General features: G+C 49.9%; 1 protein-coding gene across 4 annotated transcripts in view; it reads left to right on the forward strand.

The window, feature by feature from the left end:
- The window catches only part of PPM1H (protein phosphatase, Mg2+/Mn2+ dependent 1H), a 288,609-nt gene that overhangs the window by 221,706 nt on the left and 46,139 nt on the right, over positions 1–20,764 (forward strand). For all 4 annotated transcript variants that reach the window (XM_070454667.1, XM_070454669.1, XM_070454668.1 and 1 more), the window contains exon 7: positions 19,909–19,972. In XM_070454667.1, coding sequence (XP_070310768.1) covers positions 19,909–19,972 — 64 coding nt within the window. The remainder of the gene's footprint in view (positions 1–19,908; positions 19,973–20,764) is intronic.

A 20,764-nucleotide genomic window follows, 5' to 3' on the forward strand; every position in this document is an offset into this window, starting at 1 on the left:
TCCATCATCACATAAAGTCTTAGCAGATGGCACTGCAGTCTAGGTAACGTAAGGGTTTAACTGGGGTGGAGGACGATGCCGGGAGCTGTCTGTAATTGAACAAGCCAGTAGCAAGGAGTTAAAAAGACAGCTGAGCCGCGATGGGGAGAACAGAATGTTGTGGCCATGTCCGGTGGCTTCTGACCCTGCTGCTGGACTCCAAGTCCAGAAGTGGGAGATGGGCTTCCCTCGAGTTTTCAGACCTGCGGGGGCAAAGCTCATTGTGTTTAGGGACGTCTGGTCTGCAGCAGTCCCTCACTGGCAAGCCTGCTGGCCAGTCTGAAGGAAGACCCACTCCGTCTGCCCTGGTCAGTGACACACCTCCCTCCTCTGGCCCCCGCCTCTGCCACCTCCTAGACTGTGCCAGCCGTTGGCACTTTCATTCATCTTGTTTTTCTCTCTCACTTCTTGGAGACTGTTTCAGACCCTGAGGATCCGGCTGAAAAGCAGCTTCACTTGCAACCCTTTTCCTTTCTGGTTGAGGCTGACCTTTATTCTCAGGGTGGTGGAGCCCAGCTCCGGGTTGAGCGCTGCAACCCCCCAGCACTGGGCTTCTTACCAACCATCCCGACGTCTTCTGGAGAGAAACTCACCAGAGGCAGCCCCCAGCGTGGTGTGGGGCTGCTGGGTCAAGTTTCACAAATAGTTTAGTTTCTTCCATCTTCTTCTTTATTGCTCTTTTCAATGCCCTCTGATGGTGCATTCAGGCAGGCTGACAGGGAAGGGGATAAGCAGATTGAGAAACGCCACAGAACGCTTTATGAAGCCAGCTCCAGAGCTGTACCCGCGTTTTAATATAAATTGATTTATTGAACCAAGCACAGAAGCCCTGTTACAGAAACCCCAGGCTGTGTCCTCCCGAGGACCACCTTAAAAAGCAGCCCCAACTGACACTCCTCATTAGCTTTTCCACTGATCCCCAGGCAGTTTTTAAAGGGACAGTGTCCCTCCTTTGGGCTGAATTTATATGCTGGCCATGCCTGTGGGTCTAATTAGCTCAGCATTATTAGTCCTGCTCAGAAAGCCTGCATTTTCTAGCAGCTTGACTTTTGAGTTTTCAAGAGTAATTGGAAAATTCAAACCCTGTCCTCCTCCTCTTCTTGATTTTAATCACCTTTAACCCAGTCTTTGGAAATTTACCTGCAGAAGTCCCTGACTCCTGTGGTTGAGATGCGTGCAGTCCCTCCTTGTTACAAATCCTGACATTACTGTGGGGCCATAGACTTCACCAAGGAGGCTTTTTATTCTCACCAGAGAAATAGCACATTTTAATTTTATAATCACTTCACGAGAAAGCAGGCCATTCCTGAGTTAAACCTGGGATTCATTTCCTCCCAGCCACTTGTATTTTCATAATTTAATGATTATGGGCCGCCTTGGCTGCAGTCTGATGGTGGAAAGCAATCTGGAAATCAGAGTTAATGGAGAGAAGAGGGGTTTGGATGGCATCTCAGAGAATTTTAACCCCAAACCTCGGGAGATTGTAGTAGATTGGGGGTTGGCCGGGACAGGGGTTAGGTCCCTGAGACGTCCCCGTGTTCCCAGCTCGGTGGGACCCAGGCTGAAGGCAGAGTGGGTCAACCCCACATGGGGAGGGGCCACTCCCGCGTTCCCCAAGCTGCGATGAGGAATGGATATTCTCGAGGTGCATGTTCTGCATTTTTCAAGGTTTGCACCTCTGGCTGCAGGAGCAGCAGGGAGCAGAGCCCACCCTGCCGTGTGCAGCACATGTCCCGACAGTGATAAATGACCCCGTGCTCCCCGCCCGCCTGCCCCCTGCTCTACCCGTGAGGCCAGCGGAGGCCGAGAGATCTTTACAAATGGCTGGGAACCGAGACAGGCCGGCGTGGTCAGCCCACGGGGAGGAGAAACGAAAGAGATGCCCCGCCAGCCTGCCCCGCAGTGATCATCCACTCACTCTTTGTACACTCACAGGCCTCTCTGCTTTACTGATAGGTATAAATGTCTTGTTCCTGAAGTCATCAAACCACTTCCAAGCGTTTCTACCCCCATCAGACCCTGTGAACACTTTATTTACCCCCAAACATCGGGTCTCTCCCGCTTCTCCCCCAGTGAGTGCTGTTTGCAGGCACACCCAGCACATGTGAGGGGGTGACTTAGCTCCAGGTCATCTCGAGGAGGTTTGAGGATGTCAAGCGCTTGCCCACCTCCCTGTGGAAATAGGCGGTGTCCCGTTAGCCGAGGAACCCCAGGGCACACTTGTTTCTATATTCGACAAACCTTCACTGTACATCTGCTCATGTTAGACATTGAGTCGTAGTTAGGAGCAAGGGATGTGGAGCCAGACCGCCTGGCTGGGATAGTGCCCAGGTGTGGCTGTGACAAATCACGTCACCTCTCTCTTCCTCCGTTTCCACGTATGTACAGGGGCTAATGGCAGAACCTCACAATCGGGTGGTATGACTTGGTCAGTGCGTTGAGCAAAGCTGGCATTTAGTAAGTGCTGTATGTGTCTGGTAATATGATCATTAGATGCGCTGGAAGCTGGAAGGGTCAGCAAGATCTGATGCTTGCCCTGGATTATACAGCCTAATAATGTGTGTTGAGATGCTTGTTTCTCAATGGTAACGAGAGGCTAGAAGCTGCAAGGAAAAAAGAAGGTAGTTTAGAGAAGCAGGAGATTGAAGGGGTGCTGGCCACTTCCATGGGGGCAGATCTGTCCCACAGCCACCGTGCCAGCTTAACTATGAGAAGAGTTCAGGATGCTAGGAAGCCCCTCTGGCCCTGGAAGCTGCTGCATAGTGATTGTTTCATTCGTGGGGGTTTTTTGTGTTTTTTGCTTGCTTGTTTTAAATCCATCCACGGACTTTCCATTTGCCTCTGTGCTGGACTTCCTGAGATACCACTGCAGTTCTTCTGAGCCACAGCCCAGGAACTGCGTCTCCAAGCCCCTCCCTGACCAATGCATGTCCTCACGTAGGAAGGATCTTATCAGCTAAGACAGTGCTCACGTCATAGAGGTGGTCAGCTAGCCCAGGGCCAGCTTCTTAGAAATTGATCGAACAATACCATTTTCCCTATTTTTAAAATCTCAAGAGTCAGACAGGTAGATCAGTTGGAATGTGTGGATGAATAGTTTAAGCAGGACAAGATATAGGGCTTTTAAAAAGGGGGTTTAAAAAGGGGGGGGGTTGAAGAAAAAAGGCCCTGTGGCTATAGAAGAGGGACCAGTGGTTTTGGGGAACTAGATTGGGATTGGGGAAGACTCAGTGGGGAAGGTTGTGTTTGAACCAAAGATCTGCAACAGGAGAGGTGTCGGAGGGTTGAGAGAAGGATACACTGAGCAGAGTGTGTAGCTCAAGTGGAAGCCCAGAGACGTGAAAGTCAGTGTGTGTTCTGGGAATGTGGAAGCTGGAGGTCATTTCAAAATATTTTGACAGTCAGCATGGAGGACTAGGCTCCATCTGGGTCCTAGACGTCCTCTTGCTGTGCCAGGCATTAATTCTCTCTTTACCACATCATAGGGATTCCAGGGGAGAATCCAGCAAATGGGGGTCGTTGCGGACTTGTGACAGTCATTATTTGCAAGCCAGCACGGGGGAACATCAGTGTTTTCAACCTCCGTGCATACTTACTGGTACACGTCAGCTAGATGATGTTCCTGATGGTGCGTGCATGCTGAGTGGCTCAGTCATGTCCGACTCTTTGCGACCCTGTGGACTGCAGCCCACGAGGCTTGTCGGCCCATGGGATTCTCCAGGCAAGAATGCTAGAGTGGGTTGTCGTGCCCCCCTCCAGGGGATCTTCCCTACCCAAGAAATCGAACCAATGTCTCTTGGGTCTCCTGCATTGGCAAGCGGGTTCTTTACCAGTAGTGCCAGCTGAGAAGTCTAATGTAAGTTGGGGAAGCTTTGAATGCCATGCTAAGGATGGCAGTAACTATCGCAATTTTGTTTTCCCACCCTCTGGAGCTCTACATATATGTAAAGTATGAGAATGGCAGACAGTAGGACAGAAATATAGAGCTGACAGTATATTTAGAAGGACACATGGTTCAATCCTCAGCCTGTTTATAAGATCCTGTTTTTTAATGAAATTCCAGAGAAGTGAGTACTGTAACACTCCAACACATTTCCAGGTACTTTACAACCCTGCCAAGGAAACATTGTCGTATGTCCAACCTACAGACCTTAAGTTATAAAACTTCACTCTTCCCAGAGGAGAAGTTTTTCTTATCCTTGCCACCCTCTCTCTGCCCACCAAGTTTCAGACTAGGAAATCAGTGTTGCTGGTTTCAAGCTGACAGTCCCATAAAGGTGCTAATCCACCATGGCTTCAGAGTTGACTGGGGAGCTGGTTTAAACCCCTGCATTCTGGGCTTACCCCAGGAATCCGCATAAAAGAGTGAGAAGACCACCATTCCATGCCCTGAGAGACCTTGCTCCATCTTCATGTTCCTCTGACCTTCGGACAAATCAATCCAAGACTTATTTAGAGCAAGGACAACGGCCTGGGTCTGTCCCTCACTGAAGAGCTGAACACATCTCTCTGTGAGAACTGGACATGCTGGTAGCGCATCCACTTTTTATCCTTCACCTTGTTACTCTGGCAAAGGCAATGAGACTGCCAATTCTAGGTTCAGATTCCTCTAGGAATAAATCAGCCTTGTCTGTCACCCTGGGTCAATCAAATGCTCTGCATCGTGCTCAGTAGCTTAAAGGACAAGGCACCAAAGCTTCATCTGTGTGGAGTGATGGGTTGTAACCATTGCTTACTCATTCAGTGAACTGGGTGTTGTGCTGGGCTTTGGGGAAGTAAAGAAGATTGAAGCAGTCCCTGACCCCAGGGTGCTTACAGTCAAGTGTAGAACACACCGTACCCAAACTGGCAGAGGAGAGTTTACCCACAGTGAAGCTTTTCACCTAGGGTTGTCAAAATATTCCAGAATCCCTGAGGTCCTAGAATCTGGGATTTTTTTTTTTAAACCTCTCAAAGTGAAGTCGCTCAGTCATGTCTGACTCTTTGCGACCCCATGAACTGCAGCCTACCAGGCTCCTCCGTCCATGGGATTTTCCAGGCCAGAGTACTGGAGTGGGGTGCCATTGCCTTCTCTGGTGGGTAAGGTCAGGGTTTCTCAATTACTGGGTTTTCACTCCTCTTCTTCCTAAGTAAGAGGTCCTCCCCCCGCAAATCTGCCTACTTCTGGGTGGCCTTGCCTCACTCTCGGAAAAACTGGGCACTTGAGTATAAAGATTCATGGTCTCTCAATTCCAATCACCAGAACAACTTGAGAGCCAGACCTCGGGTTAAAGCTAATTCTTCAGTGACCTTGAATCTCTCCATTTTGTCAAGGGACGAGCAGCCTGAGAAGGTGGTTTGTTTAAACCTCCATTCACCTTCCATAAAAACCTGGAAAGAGATCGGACTGCAAAAAATGTTAAGATATACTCGGAGCATGAGGATCAGCCATATTAAACATTGCTGTCGCACACCATGCCATTTAATGGCGTTTACCCGCATCCACAGCACTTTGGGGGCAGGCTGAGAGCCGTGATCGAGAGCACAGTGCACCTTGCGGCCAATCTGGCTTAACCCGTGTGGTTTCCCAGCGGTGTGACCTCTGTTTTCTTACTTGTGTGATGGGTTTAAGGTTAATACCTGTCTTACAAGCTTGTTCTAAGCATCATATGGGTTTTAAAAATATGAGTGCTGGGACTTCCTTGATGGTCCAGTGGTTAAGACTCCACGCTTCCACTGCAGAGGCCACGGATTCGATCCCTGGCCAAGGAATTATGATCCTCCATTGCGCATGGTGGCCAAAAGTAAATAAGTGCTTTAAAAAGTGCTTAGAGCGAAGTGGTGGTAGTTTAGTCGCTAAGTCGTGTCCAATTCTTGTGATGTACGGACTGTAGCCTGCCAGGCTCCTCTGCCGTGGGATTCTCCAGGCAAGAATACTGGAGTGGGTTGCCATTTCCTTCTCCAGGGGATCTTCCTGACCCAGGGATCGAACCCAGGTCTCCTGCACCACAGGCAGATTCTTTACCAACTGAGCTATAAGCGAAGCCCAAAGTAGAGTGAAGTGAGTGCACAATAAATGCTGGGTTTATTAGAATTCTATAGGTGTTTGGGGTAAGGTGATGGCTAAAGCTTTAACAGTAGCTGCCTTTGAGGTCCATCATCTGAAGTAGTAGTGAAAATATTAGTTGCTCAGTCATGTCTGACTCTTTGCAACCCTCTAAACTATAGCTCTCCAGGCTCATCTGTCCATGGGATTTTCCAGGCAAGAATACTGGAGTGGGTAACCATTTCCTTCTCCAGGAGATCTTCCCAACCCTGGGACTGAACTCCGATCTCCTGCGTTGCAGGCAGATTCTTTACTGTCTGAGCCACTATTGGTTAATAAAAAGCAGTAGGGCCATTCTGATTTCAAGAGCCAAGAATGCTATGTTCCCCCCCACACATCACTTCCCCCTAGTAACACTACCCCCTGCCCCCGAGTAATGCTAGCAGCCATGGCCCCAGGCCTGTGCTTCTTACTCTGGGACTCGAGTAATGTGGGAGTGAGCAGAGCATCCCAGAGAGTATAGTAACCCCCAGGATAAGCACCTAATTCACCGGAAGACGTGGGGGTGGGGGAGGGGGTGGGGGAAGATACTTTTGTGTTGAAGTAACTGTTGATTAGGTGTATGCTCTGCCCAGTGTAGTGTTACCAGTTCAAGGGCACTGGAATGAAAGCATTGCAAGGACGCAGCGTGGGCTAGAGGCCGAGTAAGTGCTTCTCCCGGGGCCCAGTGTAGGACTGGCGCTCTGGTTTAGGAATATCTACATGAAGCTCTATGAGGCATGGCTGCAGACCAGCACGGAGGAACTGGCCTCTGCAAGAAAACCCTCTTTGTAGCCAAAAGTTTGCTGTTTTCTCCCCAGCCATTCATGGATATGGGTCAGTGTATGTACTGACTTGGTCTCACACAACTTAAAGGCCAATGTCAATGAAATTCATGTTTGTTTTAGAATGAGTGGTCCCTGAGGAAGCAGAATTTGTTCCATATTTGTGTGCTCATAAAACGAGAATCTCTGATTCATTCCTAGGGGAGATCTAAATGTTATTGATTAGAACACGAAGCTCTCCTAGCCAAGTGCTAATGCACACCAAGTGGATACCGAGTCAGAAATAAGTTCCAAATCTGAAATTTCCTTAAAAGTCATCTAGAATGTTTTATCCTGAAATAGGATTGGTTCAGTTTTGCGTGTATACATGATTGACTATATTTTCAAAAGGCTGATTCAAAGCATGTTTTTCCACATGAATCCTTTTCCACCACTCACTTTGGGCCCAGGAGTCAAGAGATGATCCTTATTTGATTTAACTCCATATGCCAGCACCTGTGCACGTGGCTGGTACCTAGCAAATGCTCAGTAAATATTCACGAATGAATCAGGTAGAATCCATTGCTCTCCTGTGGTCCAAACCTGATCTCCTGGTGTGGCGCTACTAGGAGCCACCATCCAAATTCTATCCACATTTCTAGCTGTGAGTGGGGACCCTTTTGGGGGGCTGTGAAAGCAATTTGGTGTATGGAGATGAGCATTTTAAATTAAGTAGCATACGGAGAAAAGAAAATATCAAAATGGATATCACATGGCAAAGGTAAATATTGTTTTTCTGAGGTGTGTTTGAGCATGAGTGCATACATGCTCAGTAGTACCTGATTCTAGGCAACCCTGTGGACTATGGCCCCCCCCCCCAGGCTCCTCTATCCGTGAAATTTTCCAGGCAAGAATACTGGAATGGGATGCCATGCCCTTCTCCAGAGGATCTTCCCAATCCAGGGATCAAACTTGTGTCTCTGGCATCTCCTGCATAGGCAGGCAGATTCTTCACCACCAGTGCCACCTGGGAAGCCCGTTTGGGTGTACACTGGGTTAATAAGATCGATAGGTGTCTTTTAAGTCATAAAGTGTGAAACTTCTGCTCTAACCTAATGCATGCTCCTAGGGTACATGGACCAGTGATACGAAAGCAAGCTCTGTCACCTCTTGCCATCACCCATAGGACTGACGGTAGGAAGAGGAGTGTTTAGGCCAAGAGAGGCATGGTTACCACCTGCAGAACTCTAGGTGGGGTCTGGTTCAGGCGTGCTGCTGGGAGGAAGAGGAGAGGCAGGCATTTCCCGAGGGCTGTGGGCTGCTGGGTGGGGGTTCCTACTCATGGATGCGAGGGGGGCGGTTCCTCAGAGGCAACAGCAGTATCAGGAATAGAGCTTGCATCCCATTACAGGAAAAGTTCTCCTGCAGAGAGGGCCGGAAGCGTCCCCCTTCCATTCATTTCTCTCATCACTGCCAGCCACACCCAAGCTGGGCTGCCCCGCACCTGCCAGCTCTCTGCAATTATATCACCAAATACTAATCACGCTCTTAAATTCGAGCATGCTGTTTGTGCCCGAATCCAGACTGCTGCGCTGTATCAGCACCAGCACATCAGCTTGCATACGGCTTGGGGCCTGCAGGCTTCAGCTAATTTAAACGACAGTCCAAAGACCAAAAGGAGAAAATAAAGGAGCATTTGTTGGTGGAGCCTTGGCCTCACAGGGGGACTTTCCCAGGAAATCATGTAATCAAGATACCCATTGACAACAACTCCTAGCACAGAAATCCAGGGACTCAAGGCATCAACATAGGACCCCATCCCTCAAAACTCAGATTTTACAAATAAGGAAAGACTGCTTATACTGTGGTGAGCCTGTGGCAGAGAGGTTGGTTCTACCTAGAAACATTAAAAAGGATACTCCTAACCGCCAGCCTACCTGCTTGTGGAGGAGGATTCTCAGCCTCTTGCAACTCACCCTGGGGCCCCAAATGCGACCTCTCAGCCTTATTGCGAGGCTCTGCCTTGATCCTGACCTCATTACGTTTGGCTCACGTTCATCCTCCCCGACAGGGCAGGGACATTTTTCCAGCATATTAGGATGTCATCCAAAACACATGTAAGAAATTGAGGGGGACTTTCTTTTTTTCTTTTTAACTGGAGGATAATTGCTTTACGATGTTGTGTTAGTTTCTGCTATGCAACGACGTGGATCCGCTGAGAGTACACATGTGTCCCTCCCGCTTGGGCCTCCCACCCCACCCCCCGTCCTGCCCCGGCAGGTCATCACAGAACCCTGAGCTGAGCGCCCCGTGCTGGGAGAAGCTTCCCACCAGCTCTCTGTGTTACGCGTGGTCGTGAATATATGTCGGTGCTGCTCTCTCAGTACATCCCACCCTCTCCTCCTCACCCAGTGTCCTCAAGGCTGTTGTCTACAGCTGTGCCTGGGTTCCTGCCCTGCAGATGGGTTCATCTGTACCGTTTTTCTGGATTCCATATAGATGTGTCAATATACAGTATTTCTTTCTCTCTTTCTGGCCGTGGGAAATTTCTTTACTGTGAATCTTTGAAACCGGCGAAAGAGGCCTCTTAAAAGTAGACATTAAAAAAAAAAAAAAAATAAAAGAGTTGGACATGACAAAGCAGCAACGTCTTGTATTGCCTTAAAGGAAACTCAGGGAGCCAGGAGGGAGAGTGGGTCCCCTGCCGCAGGACCACCTCCAGGAGCAAGATGCGGCTCACCGAGCCCTGCGGTTCGGCTTGGGGCTCAACTCCTTTGGAAACACAGATGGCTGGTAGGAAAAATGAAGCATGAGGTGATTGCCAATCCCGCCGCGCTTTTTCCAGGAAGGTCTGGGGGAGGGTGGGTGGGGAGAGAGGCGAATCGGGGGAGAGCCTCTGCGGATTCTGTGAATTGCTGCATTGGGGTTCTGCCAAGCTCTTAAAAGCCACGGGGAGCAGTTGGGCTCCAGGCCCTGTATCTGTTCCTGACCAGCCAGGCCTGGGTGATGCTTCATCCTGGGCCTCCTGGGATCCAAGCTTCTGTGGAGGTTTGGGTGTGGGAAGACAGAAATGGGGGCCGGAGCCTGAGACCCTTTGTCTACCACCATCCTCCACCCAGACTCGCTCAGCCCCTCTGAGATGTGGGTCTGCCTGCCCAGGACTTAGTTTCTGCTCTGGGCAAAATGAGAGTTCCTGGGGCTCTTAACTCTTTCCTTGAAGAGTGCTAAGCTTCTGGCTGAGGAAGGGATGTTCTCCAATTATGATTATTTCAGACCAACCTGAAGCACCCTCTTTAGATTAGCTCTGAGATACCCTTCTGAGTCTCTGCGCTTTCACTGTGTGGTGAAACCATAGGGCCTTTCTGGATGAAGTCTCACAGGTGCTGTCTTTCTGCTTTGGGCTCTTTGTGCGTGGTAAGTCACTGTAGTCGAGTCTGACTCCTTGAGACCCCATGGACTGTAGCCCCCCAGGCTCCTCTGTCCGTGGGATTCTCCAGGCGAGAACACTGGGGTGGGTTGCCATGCCCTTCTCCAGGGGATCTTCCCGACCCAGGCATCGAACCTGCGTCTCCTATATCTGCTGCATTGGCTGGCGGGTTCTTCAGCACTAGCGCCCCCTGGCCCCCCTGGGATCGTTAGCAGCAGTAGAAAAACCATGAACTGGGGTGTCTTGGGGGCTCAGCTGGAAGCAGGTTTCCTGTGGGGATGTGCTGTCTTCCTGCCTGTGGGAACCAGTTCTCTGTGCTCTGAGGGAGCTCCTATGATCATAATAGCTGCAACTTAGAGTTAGATAGCACCTTATCCTTCTTCACAAAGGACTTTCCCAGACATGTTTGCATTATTTATTTGTTTTTTATCAGAATATAATTGCTTTACGATGTTGTATTGATTTCTGGTGTAAACACAGTGAGCCGGGTTTATGTAAACATACAAGCCTCGCTCGTGAGCCTCCCTGCCCCCCATCCCGTCCGTCTGCAGCACTGCAGAGCCCGGCTGAGCCCGCTGGTCATGCGGCAGCTTCCCCTAGCTGTCTGTGTCAGTGTATACATGTCAGTGCTCACGCTCAGGCGCTCAGCCGTGTCCAGCTCTTTGCCATCCCGTGGGATTTTCCCAGCAAGACTATGCCGGTGGGCTGCCATTTCCTCCTCCAACGGATCTTCCTGACCCAGGGATCGAACCCACGTCTCCTGCATTGGCAGGTGGATTCTTTACCACTGAGCCACCGGGGAGGCCCGTATATGTCAATGCTATTCTTTTCAATTCGCCCTGCCGTCCCCTTCAGGCACATTTGCATGTAATCCTCGCAGACGTCCCTGAAGAGAGGCAGCCCAGGCAGTGAGACTGCGGGACTTGCCCTCGTCCACACTGCAAGTCCACGTGAGGACGCGGCAGTGACTTCAGAGCCTCTGACTCGACGCCCACGGCCGGCTCTGCCAAGCGAAGAGAATCCAGGAAGAGGGCGTCCCGGGGGAGGAGAGGCGTCCAAGGCCGGGTCCAGAGGTCAGCGAGCGGAAGAATGTGACTCACTGATGTGTCAGCGGAGCCGCGGAGCGCATGGCGGAGACGAGGCCATCCCCGAAGGAAGAGGATCCGTCACAGCCCTCAGAACGGGTCACATTCTTCTTCAGGGACTTGGAAGTCCCATGAAGGAAATGAAGACTTCGGGCAACAAGTGGTTTTTCTATCCCTCTTTCTAGTTAAAAGTCATGACTTAGGAGAGAAGGGAGATCGTGGGAAGTGATGTGTGTGGGTGGGGCCACGCATGAACTTCAGGTCCCGGGACTGTGGGTCACGAAGTCAGACAGGGGGGCTCTGACTGGGAATGGAGGAATCCAGCAAAGAGAAGCAAGAACTTTCCTCAGTGAGAGACTTGCCTTCACCAGTAGATTTAGCCGGAGTGAATAAGGAAGAAGAAAAATCGTCCAGGTAACACCACATCCCCTGGGGAAGCACGGTAACAAATGCTGCTGCTCTGGAGGTGGCACCTAGGAATTGTCAGGAGAAAGTGGCAAGCAAGAGGGTCACAAATGCCGTGTTTTAAATAACTTTCTGACTGTCTACTGATACATGTTGGTGATCAAAGGGGACATGGTTCGATCCCTGCTCCAGAAAGATCCCACATGCCACAGGGAAGCTAAGCCCGTGGGCTGCAACTGCTGAGCCCCCACGGGCAGGGCCCGGGTCCTGCAACAGGAGAAGCCGCCGCCACGAGAAACCCGTGCTCCACAACTAGAGAGCGGCCCCCACCTGCCGCAGCGAGAGGGAGCCCACGCCCAGCAGCAAAGAGCCAGCGCAGCCAAAAAAAGAAAAAAGTTTAAAAAATAAAAAGGGAACCTAAAACTTTAGTGTAATGGAGTGAGCGAAAGTCCACGGCATCACTGCTAGAACGCAACCCTGAAGCTCAGCCCCAGTTCAGGAGAGTTAAATGGGGAAGCCAAGTCTATAGCTGATCTCTGGAGGGAGGCGCGTGTGCTAAGCAGGAGGTGGCGGCCTTCATTCATGTGTTCACCTGTGTCACTAGTATCTCCTTTGCACCCACAGTTGTGCCTTCACGGTTGTCAAGATGAGGATGTAACTGTGAATAAAACGAAGTCCCTGGCGTCATGAAGCTCACGTTCTAGAAGGGGAGGCAGAATATAGACAGGCAAATTAACAAATAAGGGAGGTTCCAATTGTGCTGTGTAAGCTCCAGGAAACGGTCCATCAGGGATGGGGGGTGGGCACCAAGGTGGGGGATGCGTGTGGGGTGTGGACATCACACTTCCAGATGAGTGCGCGGACAAGGCACTCTGAGGGCTGCAGGGGAGCTGGCTCTGGGAGCATCTGGAGGAAGAATGGCCCAGGAAGGGGAAAGAAGGAGGCCCCTTGCTATTAAAGAAACAGCAAATAAGCTAGCGTTCTGAGCACATGGCAGAGTATAGAAGATGTCAGAGCAGTGTCAGAGATCAGACCACGCAGGGCCTGCCTCATCGCCAAGTTATGTTTTAAAATAATAGAAAGCCACGGAGAGTTTTAAGCTGAGGCATAATGACTGTGGATAAAAAGAGAAATGGTTGTGGAAGACTGGCTTACAGGCCTCTTAGCCAGCCTGAAAATACAAGCAGAGGTTTTTCTGCTAAAAATTACAGGACGGGTATAGAGACACGAGATGTTCATGCAGGAGGAGTCCTAGAATTGCTACTCGTCAGAAGGGTGAGAAGGCATGAATGTGGCTGCCCGGGGGAATCTTTCGAGTTCAGATGTTCAGAGACTGTGATCTCTGGAGTTCCCATGTTCAGAGCATGTGTCTAAAATGCTGACTTCAAGGGGCAGCACACAGCCAGGCAAGACCAGAGCAGGAGAGGATGTGCGTGGGGGTGAGCATGGGCTGGAGCCAGCACCAGTGAGACCCAGCAAGCCACGGGGAACAAGACTGGCTGCTCTTGCTTTGTGAATACAGAAAGAACAAGAAAACATATAGGGACAGAGGACAGCCACTGCCAGGATTAAGTAGTCATCGATTTGCTCACCTCATCAAACATCTGTTGGGCCCTCATGATACACTGAGAAGTCTTTCAGGTACCAGAAACAAAAATCTCCATCCTCATAGAACTTAAGTGGGGGAGGGAAGTGCACAGGGGAGCAGCAGGAAAAATAAGAAAGAAGCAAAATACTTAAAATGTTAGGAGGCAGGGGATCCCTGGAGAAAAAGAAAGAGGAGGGGAATGGGAAGTTTGGGGGTGGGGAGTGATTTTTAAAGAGGGTCGTTTCATTACTTGGCTTTTATTTCAAGTTTGATGGGAAGGCCATCAGAGGGTTTGAGCAGGGTAGTGACGTTATCTGACATTTCAAAATAATTACTCTGGTTGCTCTGAGAATAAAGGCAAAGGACAAAACTGAACAGTTTTCAACACCTTCACCGCCATCCCTGCCGCCATGGCACCATCCTGTCTTGCCTGGATTATGGCAGGGAGATCCAACAAGGCAAGTGCAGTGCAGTCAGAAGATGCCGTGAAGGGAATAAACAAAGGGCTCAACTCCGGCTGTGTTTCCTTCTTACTAGAGGATCAGAGGGGCTTCCCAGATGGCGCTAGTGGTCAGGAACCCGCTTGTCAGTGTTAGGAGATGTAAGAGATGTGGGTTGGATCCCTGGATTGGGAAGATCCCTTGGAGGAGGGCATGGCAATGCACTCCAGTATTCTTGCCTGCAGAATCCTGTGGACAGAGGAGCCTGGCAGGCTGCAGAAGATCAAGGTGAGGAAGTCTAGACTGTTAGCAAGAAAGATATTTTAAACATTTGCCAAAAGTAGAAGCTGGATTCAGAAACAAGTGTGGTCAGAAGGGCGGGACCGAGGGGGCTGAGGGGCACCCGGCTGGAGAGTGGCAGCGAGGAAGTGTCAGCGGAGGTGACTTAGGGTGCAGACATCCGGGGAGGGGATGCTCTTGGCGCGGTCCAGGTGCTTCTGAGGAGCAGTGAGCGTCAACAGAAAGTAGGTGCAAGTTGTAAAGTCAGGACTCCAGAAGTACCAACAAAACAGGTAGAGTTGCTGCGAATAACAGCAGGGGAAGGTAAGCTTTGTGTGAACCTGAACTGCAGTCCTTGGGAAAGTGGAAAGAGGGAAGTGTGTGTTAGCAGGAGGAGGGGTGGGGAGAGAACCTGGAAGGGCTGGTTGGAGAGACAGCAGTCAGCGCCTCTCTCTGGCCTTAACAATAAGCCCAGCTTGAAGGGTTGGTATCTAGTGGAGGTGGTGTGATCTGGGGAACCACCTGGACTTACTAGTAAGTCAACTCAATTAGCAGTTTTCAGCCTTTTGATGGCATTTCCTGGATGTCTGATCGTGGCAACAGTGCACATGGATGTATTTTGACTTTGTAAGAAATTTGATGGTTTCTTAGTCTTTGGACAAGATGGAGAAGCCCTGTGTGGACAGTAGTTCAGCTGTTTCGTAGGCGGCCTGAGAGCTGTACCCGGAGTCCAGATTCATGAGGACATTGTCTCTGTGGGTCAGTGTTTTCAGCCTCCCCCTGCCATACCACCCACTAATTTTTTAAAACCACTTTTAAAGATATTTACTTATGTATTTGGCCGCACTGGGTCTCAGTTGTGGCACGTGGGATCTTCCGTCTTCGTTGCAGCATGGGGATTTTTGTTGTTGTTGTGAGGTCTCGTCTCCTGACCAGGGATCGAACCCGAGCCCCCTGCACGGGAACATGGAGTCCTAGCCACTGGATCACAAGGGAAGTCCCACCGCCCACTCATTTAAACATGAATATTCTCATCGTCTGCCCTCTACTATTGCGTCTGTCTTCTGTGTGTTTCCACCAGACAAGAACATGATTTTTCAGATTGTACTTACTTTCATACACTTGCCTTCAAGAAATGTCGATACCCTTTGTCTGGTTAGCTTGACCTGGAGGAAGGTCTCTAAATGGCTTGATCCTGCTTAGCTTTTTTTTTTTCCCCCAGTGACCCGGATGAAGATGGCAGAGCTGGTTATCAACTTTAATGTGATATAGCATAGAAGGGGGCTTTGCATAGAAGGGGGCTTCCCAGGTGGTGCTAGTGGTAAAGAACCTGCCTGCCAATACAAGTTAGACATAAGACATATAGGTTCGATCCCTGGGTCAGGAAGAGTCCCTGGAGAAGGGAATGGCAACCCACCCCAGTATTTTTGCCTGGAGAATCCCATGGACAGAGGAGCCTGGTGGGCTACAGTTTACCAGATCGCACAGAGTCGGACACAACTGAAACAACTTCACACAGCATGGCAGCGTAGAAAGAGAGCTGATTTTGGGGGATGAAAGGATATGTGTTCAGACATCTCTCAGTGGGTTGGAACAGTAGACCGAAACTAGCATGATAAAACTAATAAGGGCAATGGAGTTTTCCATTCTGAGTAAAATATTCATTGTAGAAGTATAAACTAAAGGAAGACAATGAGTCAAAAAACCTTGGGTCTTTTTCTTGTGGACTGACTGGGGTTGGGTTTTGCTTGTTAGTTTTTACTCAGAGGTTCAATACATGACCCTAAGCCACACAGACATGTGTTCACAGGCACATAACACCAATGTAAGCCACAGTAATGTAAAAAAGGGCAAGGTCTAGGGGCGTCTCTGGTAGTCCAGTGGTTAAGACTCAGTGTTTCCACTGGACCGCTGTGGGGGCACAGGTTCGATCCCTGGTCGGGGAACTAAGATCCTGCATACTGAGTGACGTGGCCAGAGCATGGTCTAAATCAAAGAAGTAATTGTTTCATTCCTTTGGGGACTATATCTCAAGTGTTTTCAGTTCTGAGTGCCATGTTTTTAGGATGATGACAGGAAGAGCACAAACCAAAAGGCTCCCAGCGGGCCCCTCCTCCAGTATACAGGGCTCACTCTTGGCAACCCCATGAGCTGTAGCCCACCAGGCTCCTTTGTCCATCAGTTTTTTTTCAGGCAAGAATACTGGAGTGGGTTGTCATTTCCTCCTCCAAGGGATCTTCCAGAACCAGGGATTGAACCCATGTCTCTTGCGTCTCCTGCATCGGTAGGTGATTCTTTATCACTGCACCACCCGGAAAGCCCTTGAATCAGTGCTCAGTTAATGAATGTTGGTTGAATGGATAATGACTTGAGTGGTCACTGATGGTGCCTTAGGTTCTGGGAAGGACAGTTGATGATACCAGGAAAAAGGAAACTTTGAGATAGCTCTCTTCAAATATTTGCAGACCTCTTAAGTAGAAGAGAGATTATAGATTCCTTTCATGTTTTTCCAGAAGACAGACCAACACACCAATGGGTGACTGGGTCAATTTAGGAAAGAATTTCCCAGGGCTGTTATCCAGTGGCACTGCAGAGTTGGTCTTGTAAAGCTCCTTAGACAAAGACGGTCCACAGCAGCCCGTTGATGACAGAGGCCAGGACCAGCATGAGGGATACAGCAGCAGAGATTCCCGCATTTGGGGTATGGCCAACTCAGTGGCCTTCTAGTCTATACCATGGGCTTCCCCGGTGGCTCAGAGGGTAAAGACTCTGCCTGAAGTGCGGGAGACCTGGGCTCAGTCCCTGGATTGGGAAGACCCCCTGGAGAAGGGAATGGCAATCCACTCGCTATTCTTGCCTGGAGAACTCCACGGACAGAGGAGCTTGGACGGCTGCAGGCCACGGGGTCGCAAACAGCTGGACACGACTGACACACACACTTAGAACAGATTCCTGATGAGAAGCCACGGTGTAGCTCAGGGAACTCCTCGAAGCTTGCTGATGGCCTAAACGGGAAGGAAATTCAAAACGGGGTTGGGGGGGGGGGGCATGTGTGTCCATGTAAGTGATTTACTTTGCCTCACAGCAGGAACTGACACAGCATTGTAAAGCAACTACGCTGTTTTTTAATTTGTTTTTTTTAAAATTAAAAGGAACTGAAAAAAAAAAAAGACAAAGAAGCAGAGGCTGAACCATAAGAGTAGAACTTGGGGGGACCTACTCCTGTGGGTAAGAACCCCAGGACGAGTGTTTGCCTTTCAGAGCGATGCTGAAACAGACTTCCCTCTCCTGGGATTCCTGCCCAGGAATTGCATCACGGGCCTGTGGCACAGTCAGAGGGCAGTTTTCTTGCTGCCTTTTCAAGCTTGTTAAGAGAGTTCTCAGCCTGTCTCCACTGAGCTCTAAGTAACCTCCAGCCCTTGATTCTAGAGCTGCCACCCTCTGCCTTCTCTACAATTCCAGACTCCTGTGCTTCGATCGCCGGGCCCCAGCCCCTCCCTGGGGACTGTCCCCACTGCATCCTCTGTCTGAACGTGTCTTTCTCCTTTCCGTGTGGTCCCCAAGCCCCACTTGTGCCCACTTCACAGCCTTTCTCGTCTTATTACCTCCCTTTCCCTTGAGCCATATAATCATTTGCTCAACTGATTTTGAATGTTAACTAATGACCTTGGTTTCCAGTAGTGGTTCTCCACCATGACTGCACACTGGCATCACTTGGGAATCTTGTTAAAAAATTCCTGGTGCCTAGGTCTGATCTGCAGAGGTTCAAACTTCACTGCTCTGACCGGAGCATCAGGCTTTTCAAAGCCCTCTAGGAGATTCCTTCTGCAGCCAAGATGGAGAACCATGGGTCTACAAACTCATTGGATTCCCAAGCCGACTGTCGTCCAATAACAACTGTATTTGTTCCCCAAGGGACTCATATACCACAGAGTCTTAAATCATTTGTGTGAGTATAGAAATATCAAAGTATCTATTTCCACTTTGTGTTAATTTGGTAGATTTGGGGGGAAGGAAATAGTACGGTTCCTGTTTTGAAAACTCAATTCATGGCATACCTCTGGGTTCACTTGACTGCAGAAGCAGCAACCAGCTTTTATCAAGCTCTCAGCATGTGCCAGGCACTGTGCCAAATACTTCCTAAGCTCGACACATTCATCAGCCCATTTTAATCCTTACCGCAAGTCCACAAGTGAGCCCCACTTTTTGGCTTCCCTGACTAACGAGGAAACTAAGGTTCAGAGAGAGGCTTATCCACTTGCCCAGGGCTGTACAGAAAGCAGTGCTAAACTCAAACCCAGGCACATCCGGTGCCAGAACTTCACTGTTTCTCTACCCCCATGGGAAAGAACTTAACCAAATAACTTGCAGATAAGCAAGATGTGCCGGCTTTAGCTTTGGGGTTGAGCCTTTTTTCAGTTGAGTTGCATTCTTTTGTATATCAAGCACCTCCATAAATCTGATGTCAGATTCACTCTCAAGCTGCCTAGATATATCAAGAGTTATGTCACAAATTGTCCAGTTTCCCAGGTGACTCAGCAGTAAAGAATCTGCCTGCAGTGCAGGAGCCACAGGAGACACAGATGCGATCCCTGGGTCAGGAAGATCCCCTGAAGCAGGGCATGGCAGCCCACTCCAGTGTTCTTGCCTGGAGAATCCCATGGACAGAGGGGCCGGCGGACTACAGTCTATAGGGTCGCAAAGAGTCGGACACGACTGAGGCGACTTAGTACGTGCACACGTCACAGATTAATTTTTTTCATGCACTCAGGAGACATTAGTTTGGAAAAGCATCTTGCTTCTCGCTTCTAACCTAGCAGACAATACCCCATCTTTTACTCAGTCTTCCTGATACTTCTTTGAGGAAGTGAATAGGCAACACTCTCCCCATTGGGCAGAAAGGGGAACTGTATGCCAAGTATTAATTATCTACTAAATATTAGCGACAACTACTACTTACTGAGTCCTTACTAAGTGCCAGGCTCCGTGCTGGGCTGTTTACCTCCTGTGTGGTTTTTGTCATTTTGCACATGAGAAAACAGATCCAAAAAGCTGGAGCTGCTCACCCAGGGTTATACAACTAGTGACTGGATACCTGTTTGCTTCTTTGCTTTTTAAGTTCCTTGTGAGCAAAATGGTTCAAACATGGCCTTTGTTCACTGCCTCGCCGTGGCCTGGCCGGCCTCTGCTTGCATCTGAACCACCATGTCTGGCATAAACCACTGAAGCGTAAACAGGATTTCTTTCTGTGTGTCCAGTGGCCATCTCATAGCCATCGTGAAACAAAGGATTTTCTGCCAACCTTGAATATCACACTGAGGTCAGGCGGGCTCTAAATATTCCTTCTCCAGCCATCCCAGCACCAGGCTGCTTCGGCATAAACCACCCCCGAAGGTGAGAGCTGGCTCTGGGAGCAGGTTCACCACCCTCCCCTTCAGCTCCATCTCTGAGCACCGCTGCCTCTCACGGTTTCAGATTAACGACAAGCCCGCCACCCCGGCTGGGGCCGTTCCGTCCTGCAGGGACACTCCGTGCTGAGGACAGAAGCCTGTCACCCCTTCTCGCTGGCTGTGAGTAGGCCAGCTCATTTTCTCTCTCTTCAGGCACATAAAGACTTGGTATTTTCTGGCTGGTTAAAATATGTACACACACGCACGCAATTCTGTAGGGAGGCGGACGCTTCGTGCAGAAAGATCGGCAGTGTGGTGCGCGGACGGAGGCCCAGGGAAAATAAACTACCTGGCATCCTGTGTCAGGGCAGTGGGTCACTAACTGAGTGCAAACCTGTTTTTTTTAATGTTGTTTATCCTCCTACAGGGCATACAAAACCATTGAGGATGATGACTTGAAGTTTCCCCTTATATATGGAGAAGGCAAGAAGGTAGGCACGTGCCCTCCCTGGACTGAGAGAACCAGGCTCTCTCTCGACGGAGCCCCTGGCAATCTGTGTGTTCCACTTGGCAGCTTGTGATTTTGTAGTCTTGACAGCTTGAAAGAATGTCACCTCCACCTTCCTTCAGCTCTCCTGTCTTCAGGGTCCAGGGAGTGGCAGGGCTGTGGATGGAAGTGGTGAGCACAGGGGACTAACGGCAGGTTTGCGAAAATGACATCCCCCTTCTCGGTCCATTTGCATAACGTTTTGCAGTGTTTAAACACGACCACTTTCACATACATCATCTCACTGTGTGTTGACGACAAGCCACGAGGCAGGCAGAGCTGGCTGTCTTACATCCAACTGGGAGATGAGGCAGCAGGGAGGTTAAAACCGCTCAGGCAGTCACGCGACTGGCCCGGGTGGTGCGAGCTGTGGCCCTCCACTTCCTTCTGGTGCCCTTGCCTTCCACCATGGATGCTCAGACTGTACGCGCCAGCTTCTCCACTTGCCCCATGAGAAGGGGATCCAGAGTTGCACCTCAATAAACTATAGGATCACGTGGATCAGATCCCAGGCTGAGATAGCAAAGACCATTCATCACCAGCTTCCAAGGCCCCTGTCAGAGTCTAACACTGTTGGGCCGGAGGAAGGCTGTCGATCTTAGAGTGGTCTCTGAGCAGAGACTGGAGAGGGGTGCAGGGGTGGAGATGAGAAAGCTTTGAAGTCATTTCCCTGGAAGAACAAACATCATCTGAATCATTGCATTCTTCTTCGGAACATGAATACATTTCAACTAAG

This window comes from Odocoileus virginianus, chromosome 24 (assembly GCF_023699985.2).
Source record: "Odocoileus virginianus isolate 20LAN1187 ecotype Illinois chromosome 24, Ovbor_1.2, whole genome shotgun sequence".
NCBI classification, from domain to species: domain Eukaryota; kingdom Metazoa; phylum Chordata; class Mammalia; order Artiodactyla; family Cervidae; genus Odocoileus; species Odocoileus virginianus.